This window comes from Scyliorhinus torazame, chromosome 4 (assembly GCF_047496885.1).
Source record: "Scyliorhinus torazame isolate Kashiwa2021f chromosome 4, sScyTor2.1, whole genome shotgun sequence".
Lineage (NCBI taxonomy): Eukaryota > Metazoa > Chordata > Chondrichthyes > Carcharhiniformes > Scyliorhinidae > Scyliorhinus > Scyliorhinus torazame.
This window is the reverse complement of record NC_092710.1, coordinates 4,838,879-4,849,718: the sequence shown is the minus strand read 5'-3', so window position 1 is coordinate 4,849,718 and position 10,840 is coordinate 4,838,879. Positions and strand designations below refer to the sequence as shown.

The 10,840-nt window shown below is 48.3% G+C and overlaps 1 protein-coding gene across 3 annotated transcripts in view; it reads right to left on the bottom strand.

Annotated features, from left to right (window-relative positions):
- The window catches only part of slc43a1b (solute carrier family 43 member 1b), a 193,366-nt gene that overhangs the window by 157,264 nt on the left and 25,262 nt on the right, over positions 1-10,840 (bottom strand). For all 3 annotated transcript variants that reach the window (XM_072498042.1, XM_072498043.1, XM_072498044.1), the window contains exon 5: positions 9,863-9,939. In XM_072498042.1, coding sequence (XP_072354143.1) covers positions 9,863-9,939 — 77 coding nt within the window. The remainder of the gene's footprint in view (positions 1-9,862; positions 9,940-10,840) is intronic.

The window sequence follows — 10,840 nt, the reverse complement described above, 5'->3', positions numbered from 1 at the left end:
CGAGAGCGAGAGAGAGAGAGACAGTGAGAGAGAGACAGTGAGAGAGAGAGCGAGAGACATTCACTCCCTCCACCACAGCCCGAGTGTTTCATGTGCAAGATGCCCTGCAGAAACTCACCGAGTCTCCTTCGGGAGCACTGTCCAAACGCACCGCGTCGACAATCTAGCAGAATCGTATTCCAGCACAATCTAACCTCAGGGCCCGGCATATCCCCCACTCTACCATCACCACCCAGCCAGGGGATCAACCCTGGTTCAGTGGACACTGCAGGAGAGCCGGGAGCAACATCAGGCAGACCGAAACAATGAGGTGTTGTCCTGGTGAAGCTAAACCACAGGGGTACTTGTGCTCCAATCAACATAGGCAGCAAGGAATAGACAGAACGAAGCGATTCCACAACAAATGCATCAGATCGAAGCCCGGCCACTTCCAGCAGTGACTGGCGGGGGACAATTAAACAACTCACTGGAGGAGGAGGCTCCACAAATATCCCCATCCTCAATGCTGGAGGAGCCCAGCACATCTGTGCAAAAGACCAGGCCGAGGCATTCGCAACAATCTCCAGGCAGACGTGCCGAGTGGATGATCCGTCTCGGTCTCCTCCGGAGGTCCCCAGCATCACAGACGTCAGTCTTCAGCCAATACGAGTCACTCAGCGTGGTATCAGGAAACGGCTGGACACTGGACACTGCAAAGACTGTGGGCCCCGACAATATCCCGGCAATAGTACTGAAGACCTGTGCTCCAGAACTTGCCGCACCCCCTAGCCAAGCTGTTCCAGTGCAGCTACAACACTGGCATCTCCCCGGCAATGTGGAAAATTGCCCAGGTGTGTCCTGTACACGAGAAACAGGACAAATCCAACCCAGCCAATTACTGCCCCCCGATCAGTCTCCTCTCCATCATCAGCTAAGTGATGGAAGGAGTTATCAACAGTGCGGCACTTACTCAGCAATAACCTGCTCACGGACGCTCAGTTTTGGTTCCGCCGGGGTCACTCAGCTCCTGACCTCAGTACAGCCTTGGTTCAAACATGGACACAAGAGCTGAATGCCAGAGGTGAGGTGGGAGTGACTGCCCTGCACATCAAGGCAGCGTTTGACCGAGTCTGGCATCAAGGAGCCCGAGCTAAACGGGAGACACTGGGAATCGGGGGGAAAACTCTCCGCTGGTTGGGGCATTCCCGGCACAAAGGAAGATGGTTGTGGTGGTTGGAGGTCAATCATCTCAGCTCCAGGACATCACTGCGGGAGTTCCTCAGGGGAGTGTCCCAGGCTCCCAACCATCTTCAGCTGCTTCATCAGCGACCTCCCTTCCATCAGAAGGTCAGAGGTGGGGGTGTTTGCGGACGACCGCGCGATGTTCTGGACCATTCGCGTCTCCTCAGATAGCGAAGCAGTCCCTGTCCAAATGCAGCGAGACCCGGACAATATCCAGGCTCGGGGGCTGGCAAGTGGCAAGTTCCATTCGCGCCGCACACGTGCCCGGCAACGACCGTCTCCGACAAGAGAGGATCTAACCCCCGGCCCTTGACATATGGTAGTGCAGTGGTTAGCACCGTTGCCTCACAGCTCCAGGGTCCCGGGTTCGATTCCCGGCTCGGGTCACTGTCTGTGCGGAGTCTGCACGTTCTCCCCGTGTCTGCGTGGGGTTTCCTCCGGGTGCTCCGGTTTCCTCCCACAAGTCCCGAAAGACGGGCTTGTTAGGTAATTTGGACATTCTGAATTCTCCCTCTGTGTACCCGAACAGGCGCCGGAATGTGGAGACTAGGGGATTTTCACAGTAACTTCATTACAGTGTTACAGCCTACTTGTGACAATAATAAAGATTATTATTAAATAACTATAAAATGCCTTCTTATTGATTGTAATGTCCCTTGCAAACATCTTTTCATAATCCCTTTTAGTCGCTCTTATCAGCTGTTTTGTGACCCTCTCCCGGTCCTCTATCCATCCCATTCGTCCAGGCCTGTGCGTGTTTTGCATTTATATCTTGCTAAATGTTTCTTTAAATATTACTCAATGATCCCATTATCAGATCTTCCCGGTTCACCGTTGTCAGTGTCTCTCTCTTCCCGTTCAAGTCGGCCTTACCCACGTCTAAAATTCTAGAGTCTGAATGGTGCGTTTCACTTCCAAACGCTACGCCGTAACGTTGTGATCACTGTTTGCTAAATGTCCGTGCGCAGTTAGGCTGTTGACTAAACTGGGGTCATCACTCAAGAGCTCGATCTGACATTGCCTGATGCCTTGTTGCATCCAGAATGAATGAAAATGAAATGAAAATCGCTTATTGTCACAAGTAGGCTTCAATGAAAAGCCCCTAGTCGCCACATTCCGGCGCCTGCTCGGGGAGGAACATATTGTTGCAGGAAACTATCCTGGACACATTCCAGAAATTCGGTACCTTTCCCACACTTGTCTGTCTCTCCCACTCTAGGTGTAAATCCCTCATTAATACACTGCTAATTTCTGCATTGATACAATCTGGCACCTCAGAGCTGCGACCAGGGGATTGATACACAACTCATTCTAGTTTTACATCCGTATCAGTTCCACCTATAGGGTGTCCACTGGCTGATTGTCCCTCAGTATATCCTCCCTCACCATTGAGGTGATAGTATTTCTAAGCAGTAAAGTTACTCCACTCTCTCTGCCATGTTCCCTGTCCCTCCTGTAAACTTTATCACCAGGAATAATTAGATCCCATTCTCGGAACATCCTGCAGCCATGTCTCTGTAATCGCTACCACATCATCATCTTCAATTTGCAATAGAGCCTCCAGCTCACCAAGTTTATTCCTCACACTCTGTGTATTTGCCTACAGAACTCTTAATTGGGCAATTTCCCCAGACGTTCCCCCCCCCCAGGACTGCCAATTTATTTGCTTTCTGAATAACCAGCAAACTCTTTGCCATTTTGCCGCTAGCTACAGTTCCTGAAGTTGGGTTCCTGATTATTTCTTTAGTCTCTGACCTGCTGCTTGTTCCAGGAAACTGAAATGACTGCCCCTGGGAGCCTTCCCTGCCCTCGCATTCGCTGGGTTACAGTCTTTGTGACAGCGAGATAGTGAGAGAGGGAGAGACAGGGAGAGAGACAGAGAGAGAGAGAGACAGCGAGAGAGAGAGAGAGACAGAGCGACAGTGAGCGAGAGAGACAGGGGGAGAGAGAGACAGCGAGAGAGAGAGACAGGGGGAGAGTGAGAGAGAGAGACGGGGGAGAGACAGTGAGACAGAGAGACAGTGAGAGAGAGAGACAGGGGGAGAGAGAGGCAGGGGGAGAGAGAGGCAGACAGGGAGAGAGAGGCAGACAGGGAGAGAGACAGCGAGAGAGAGAGACAGTGCGAGAGAGAGACAGAGAGACAGTGAGAGAGAGACAGGGGAGAGAGAGAGACAGCGAGCGAGAGAGAGACAGGGGAGAGAGAGCGACAGCGAGCGAGAGAGAGACAGCAAGAGAGAGAGAGACACAGGGAGAGAGAGACAGGGAGAGAGAGAGACTGAGAGACAGTGAGAGAGAGAGACAGAGAGACACAGTGAGAGCGAGAGAGAGAGTGCGAGAAAGACACAGGGAGAGAGACAGTGAGAGAGCGAGAGAGAGAGACAGAGAGAGAGACAGAGGGAGTGGGACAGGGAGAGAGAGTAAGTGAGAGAGAGAGGCAGTGAGAGAGAGACAAAGAGAGAAAGACAGCGTGAGAGAGAGAGACAGTGTGAGAGGCACACAGGGAGTGGGACACAGAGAGAGCGAGACAGCAATTGAGACAGAAAAAGAGAGAGAGATCTGGAGCGACAGTGAGAGAGAGAGACAGGGGGGGGAGAGAGACAGCGAGCGAGAGAGAGACAGAGTGACAGTGAGAGAGGCACACAGGGAGTGGGACAGAGAGAGAGAGAGACGGTGAGAGAGAGAGAGAGACAGAGTGACAGTGAGAGAAAGACAGAAAAAGAGAGAGACAGACAGTAAAAGAGAGAGAGAGGGAGACAGCAAGAGAGGCAGTGAGAAAGAGAGGGACAGCAAGGGAGGGAGAGACACAGAGAGAGAGACAGTGAGAGAGAGAGACAACAATTGAGACAGAAAAAGAGAGAGAGAGAGACCAGGAGAGAAAGACAGAAAAAGAGAGAGACAGACAGACAGAAAAAGAGAGAGAGACAGCGAGTGAGACAGTGAGAAAGAGGGGGACAGCAAGGGAGAGAGAGAGAGAAAGACCAAAATGTGACATTATGTTAGATGTACAGAACAGTAAGGATTAATCGTATGACCAAATCAACCACTAGAGAGAGCTAGATGTACAACTATATAAGACATTGATGCTAAGCCTTGTGGGTGAGAGGTTGAGGAGGAAGCTAGAGGACAGACTGAAGGAAAGATAGTGTGAGTGAGAGCAGATCATAGTTAATGTAATAATAAGATTATATGTTTATTATCAACTCTTTATTATCCAGGAGTAAGTGTTGAATCCAATTAAGTCGTGTAAATAAATATTTAGCATTGTTGAATAAAAAAGTTATTTGTGATCTTTGTGAACACTACGCCAACCATCCTAGGATTAGAACCACAACGAACACCACATGGTACCAGGAGTATTTTTTCTACAAATAATAAGCAGTTAGATTAGACAGGTTAGCTTTAAGAAGATTGAAGAAAGCACTCACCCCGCTACACCGATCAAATAAATCTACACATACGAGGATTGAAAGATGGAGTCTGAAGAAACCTGACTACTTCAAAACAAACGGTAAACTATGTCAAAACTGGACATTCTTCAAACAGCAGTTTGAAGTTTTCCTATCTGCCTCCACGCTAGAAAATGCTTCCGATCAGAGGAAAATAGCGCTTCTTCTTAATTTGGCTGGAACGCAAGCATTAGAGTTGTATAACTCCCTTGAATTTGCTGAAGATGAGGATAAAGTGGAGTATAACACGGGGCTACGGACGTTCGATGCTCACTGCTGGCGGCCATCTTGAGAGTGACATCACAAGCGTGATGTTGTGCTCGCGCTGTGGCCACGCCCATAGGAAGATTCAGAGTGTACAGACTGAAGAAAAAAGATAAAATATCTTCGGTGATAACGATGACCCCTCCCTCTGCGCACTGAAGGATACTGTCATAGTTGGTGCAATTACAAGGATTAATGCACCGGATTGTGATAACAAACCAGTCAACCGTTTTCAAAATTTATTAACGAGTGGAGTGTACTATCTGAGCTAAATGGGAATGATAGTCCATTTCAGATAGATCCAGGAGCGCACGCAAATTTAATAATCAAAAAGAATTTAAGGCAAGCATACAGTACACCGCAAATACAGGAAACGACCCATCGGCAGACTGACTATATTGGAAATACCACAGCCACGAGAGCTGTCTCATTGGTTGGTATGGCGATATCAAAATGCCAATCGACTTTAAAAAGGGGGAAGATGATAAATCATCGCTAGTTGGAGTGGATGCTCGCGATAAATTAAACTTGGTTCAAAGGATCCACACCACCAATAATTCGAAAGTCACGCTTAAGTGGATGAGCAGAGAGATCTTGGTGACCATGTACGTAGATCCCTGAAAGGTGCCACCCAGGTTGAGAGGGTTGTTAAGAAGGCGTACGGTGTGTTAGCCTTTATTGGCAGAGGGATTGAGTTTCGGAGCCATGAGGTCATGTTGCAGCTGCACAAAACTCTGGTGCGGCCGCATTTGGAGTATTGCGTGCAATTCTGGTCGCCGCATTATAGGAAGGATGTGGAAGCATTGGAAAGGGTGCAGAGGAGATTTACCAGAATGTTGCCTGGTATGGAGGGAAGGTCTTATAGGGAAAGGCTGAGGGACTTGAGGCTGTTTTCGTTAGAGAGAAGAAGGTTAAGAGGTGACTTAACTGAGGCATACAAGATGAGAGAAGAAGGTTAAGAGGTGACTTAATTGAGGCTTAGAAGATGATCAGAGGATTGGATAGGGTGGACAGTGAGAGCCTTTTTCCTCGGATGGTGATGTCTAGCACGAGGGGACATAGCTGTAAATTGAGGGGAGATAGATATCGGACAGATGTCATAGGTAGGTTCTTTACTCAGAGAGTAGTAAGGGCATGGAATGCCCTGCCTGCAACAGTAGTGGACTTGCCAACACTAAGCGCATTCAAATGGTCATTGGATAGACATATGGACGATAAGGGAATAGAGTAGATGGGCTTTCGAGTGGTTTCACAGGTCGGCGCAACATCGAGGGCCGAAGGGCCTGTACTGCGCTGGAATATTCTATGATCTAAAGGGCCAGGACATGGATTAATTGTTGCTGACACCTTATCACGAGCTGCACGTGATACTGATACCACAATTTCAGATAGAGCTCACAATGTGGAAGCATACGCTTCATTTGTTGCCGAAATGCTACCAGTGTCTGACGGCAAGCTCCGTATCATCAGAAAAGGACTTGACGCTCCAAAGGGTAATCAAATACCTCAAAGAAGGTTGGCCCCCAGTGGATGATGCAGTGTAGAAGGTGACCTCACGGCAATTGGCGGATTCCTACTCAAAGGAGACAGGATGGTTATTCCTTTCTGCCTCCAACAGGATATTTTGGAACAGGTCCACGAGGGTCACCGAAGAGTTGAAAAATGTCACGGACGAGCAAGGCGTTCTGTATGCCGGCCTGGAATCAACAAGGACACGGACGATCATGCACAGGGATGCATCATTTGTCCGATGCATCAACCTGCGCATTGCAAAGAGAGCTTGGAAGAAAATTAACTCATCACCAATTCGTGGATCAAAGGTGGTATGGATCTGTTCTACTTTGAAGGTCATGACTATCTAGCCTTAATCGCCTACGATTCCAACTAACACGAGGTGATGACGCCGAATGATTCAATGGCGCGATCTGTAATACGAGCAGCGAAATCTCCTTTTGCACGCCACAGAATTCCTTTGCACGTTCTCGCTAAACACCGGTCCTTGCTTCACCAGTTGGGGAGTGGACACAGTTTGCAGAAGTTTATAATTTTAACCACATCACATCAAGCCCATTGTACCCCCCTGAACCAATAGCGTAGCAGAGAAAGGCGTCGGGATAGCCAAGGAGCGATTCAGCAAAGCATTTATCATGAGCACTGTTGGCGTGTGGAGCCCCTCCACTGTCGCCGGGGTTTACCAGACGTGGGAAGAAGGATTCGTGCCCCGTAATCAGATTTCTAGGGTCAGCACAAGAGGCTGCCTTTCACGTGTTATTCACCAGGCTTCTTAGACGCTTTTGATCAAAGAAACAAGCTTCATTCTAAGAATTTAGTTCACATTTGTCTCAAGACACACAGCAAGAATTATTAATTACAAACACAAAGACCCCACACAAAGCTACTGTAATCTCTGTATAACCCTTAATGAATTAGAACATAGAACATACAGTGCAGAAGGAGGCCATTCGGCCCATCGAGTCTGCCCCGACCCACCTAAGCCTTCCCTTCCACCCTATCCCCAAACCCCAATAACCCCTCCTACCCTTTTTGGACACTAAGGGGTAATGTAGCATGGCCAATCCACCTAACCTGCATGTCTTTGGACTGCGGGAGAAAACCGGGGGGGGGGGGGGGGCACCCGGAGGAAACCCACGTGGACACGGGGGGGGGGGGGGGAGAACGTGCAGACTCCGCACAGACAGTGACCTGGCAGGGGATCGAACCTGGGACCCTGGCGCTGTGAGCCACAGTGCTAGCCATGTGTGCTTACCGTGCCGCCCAATGGAATTCCCCCTTAACTGTTCCAATTCAACAACAAAGTACAAGTGAAACCAGAAACCCCTTTTCAAAGGTGTGTCCGAGCTCACGGCATTCTGACTGGTTTAAGACGTGTTAGTGATACTCTGTTCCCCTTTTCAAACGGCATTCCTTCCAGACAGCACTTCTCTTTTTTAAGTTGTAAAGCAGCCTGGAAATAGCTTTTAACATGAAGATAGATAGACACTTCTTTCAACCTGTGCAGTTAAAAACCAGTCCAAAACTCAAAGCCAAAGTAAAACTCAGAGCCACAGCCCAGCCCCACCAAACAATGACATCACTGAAGCCATGTGATAAGACAAAAATATTTCTTAAAGGTGCACTCCCAAGACACCACATGTTGCTAAAGTATTTTGACAAATTGCACCATGATCATATTTGGTACAAACTGAAAAAGGCACAATGTTTAGAGGCACGAGAAGAGCATTGCTGAAGGTAACGAACTATGTTTCATTTCAAACTCCGAACATTATCGCTCAGGGTGCCATTTTCCAAAACATTGACTTTCCAAATCCTTCATTGTCAACAACGCATCAAGACAATTTGGAAGACAACTTGCATACTTCGACAAGACCACTGATAAGGTCAGCGAGAATGAGAAAACCATCGAACAAACTGACTTTTAATTAATAACTATTCATGCGTACTCACTGTTGTAATTTAACATTTATTTTTACACCTGAATGTAAGACAAGTTAAGGTAACGATTCAGGTTCGCTAATGTAATATCGAAAGAAAAAAATGTGACAAAGTTGAGAACTTTTTTTTCCAAAGAAAGGGGGATGTAACATTATAATAAATGTACAGAACAGTAAGGGTTAATGTTATGCCCAAATCAACCACTAGAGGGAGCTGGATGTAGAACTATATAAGGCATTGATGCCACGTCTTGTGAATGAGAGGTTGAGGAGAAAGCTAGAAGACAGACTGTAGGAAAGATAGTGTGAGTGAGAGCAGATCATAGTTAATGTAATAGTTCAGAGATTAGCAGTAGATGAGTGTAGGTTATATGTTTATTATCAACAATTATATGTTTATTATCCAGCAGTAAGTGTCGAATTCAATTGAGTAGTGTCAATAAACATTTAGCTTTGTTCAATATGAAAGTTATTTGTGCTCTTTGTGAACACTACGCTAACTGAGGATTAGCTCCAGAAAGAACACCACACGGAAGAGAGAGAGAGACAGGGAGCTAAAGACAGAAAGAGAGACAAACAGGAAAAGAGAGAGAGACACGGAGAGAGAGACAGTGCGAGAGAGACACAGGGAGAGAGACACGGAGAGAGACAATGAGAGAGAGTCAGTGCGAGAGAGACAGCGAGAGACAGACAGTGAGAGAGAGACACAGTGAGACAGATAGCACGAGAGAGACAGCACAAGAGAGACAGTGAGAGAGACAGACAGTGAGAGAGACAGACAGTGAGAGAGAGACACAGTGAGAGAGAGACACAGTGAGAGACACAGCACGAGAGAGACAGCACAAGAGAGACAGTGAGAGAGAGAGAGAGAGAGAGTGACAGTGAGCGAGAGACTGTGAGAGAGACAGACAGTGTGAGAGACAGACAGTGAGAGAGAGACACAGTGCGAGACACAGCACGAGAGAGACAGCATAAGAGAGACAGTGAGAGAGAGAGAGAGAGAGAGATAATGAGAGAGAGAGTGACAGTGAGCGAGAGACTGTGAGAGAGACAGACAGTGAGAGAGACAGACAGTGAGAGAGAGACACAGTGAGAGACACAGCACGAGAGAGACAGCACAAGAGAGACAGTGAGAGAGAGAGAGAGACAATGAGAGAGAGAGTGACAGTGAGCGAGAGACTGAGAGAGACACAGGGAGAGAGACAGTGAGAGAGAGAGTGACAGTGAGCGAGAGACTGAGAGAGACACAGGGAGAGAGACAGTGAGAGAGAGAAACACAGCGAGAGAGAGAGAGAGAGATAGAGAGAGAGAGAATCATAGCAAGAGACAGAGAAAGAGAGGGAGAGAGAGAGGATAGGACTCGGAGTGGGCAGGGAGGTTCGGTCAAAGGGAGGGAAGGACATGTGACTGGGAGAGAACCGGAATGTGGAACAAAGGGTGGGCCAGAAACCGACAGCGGTGAAATCTTGAATAACTCACTGTGAGGGAGGAGAACGTCAAACAGATTCCTCCAAATCCATTGAGAGACAGAGCGAGAAATATCAATGCAGAGAGAGCTGGAAGGAAAATAAAGAATGTGATTACTCTGACAGCGTGTGTCCATCCCATAATACCCAGTGTCAGCATCGAGATACAGCACGGGTTAGATACAGTGTAGAGCTCCCTCTACATTACCCTGACAGTGTGTCCCCCACTTTATACCCAGTGTCAGGATCGAGCTCTCCCAGGGCAGGTACAGCACGGGTTAGATACAGTGTAGAGCTCCCTCTACATTACCCTGACAGTGTCCCCCCCCACTTTATACCCAGTGTCAGCATCGAGCGCTCCCAGGACAGGTACAGCACGGGTTAGATACGGTGTAGAGCTCCCTCTACATTACCCTGACAGTGTCCCCCACTTTATACCCAGTGTCAGCATCGAGGTCTCCCAGGACAGGTACAGCACGGGTTAGATACAGTGTAGAGCTCCCTCTACATTACCCCGACAGTGTGTCGTCCCCCCACTTTATACCCAGCGTCAGCATCGAGCTCTCCCAGGACAGGTACAGCACGGGTTAGATACAGTGTAGAGCTCCCTCTACATTACCCTGACAGTGTGTCCCCCACTTTATACCCAGTGTCAGCATCGAGCTCTCCCAGGACAGGTACAGCACGGGTTAGATACAGTGTAGAGCTTCCTCTACATTACCCTGACAGTGTCCCCCCCACTTTATACCCAGTGTCAGCATCGAGCTCTCCCAGGACAGGTACAGCACGGGTTAGATACAGTGTAGAGCTCCCTCTACATTACCCTGACAGTGTGTCCCTCACTTTATACCCAGTGTCAGCATCGAGCTCTCCCAGGACAGATAAAGCACGGGTTAGATACAGTGTAGAGCTCCCTCTACATTACCCCGACAGTGTGTCGTCAGCGAAACGTTTCACCAGCTGGAGGTTATGCCCTCAGTAGCAGGGCAGA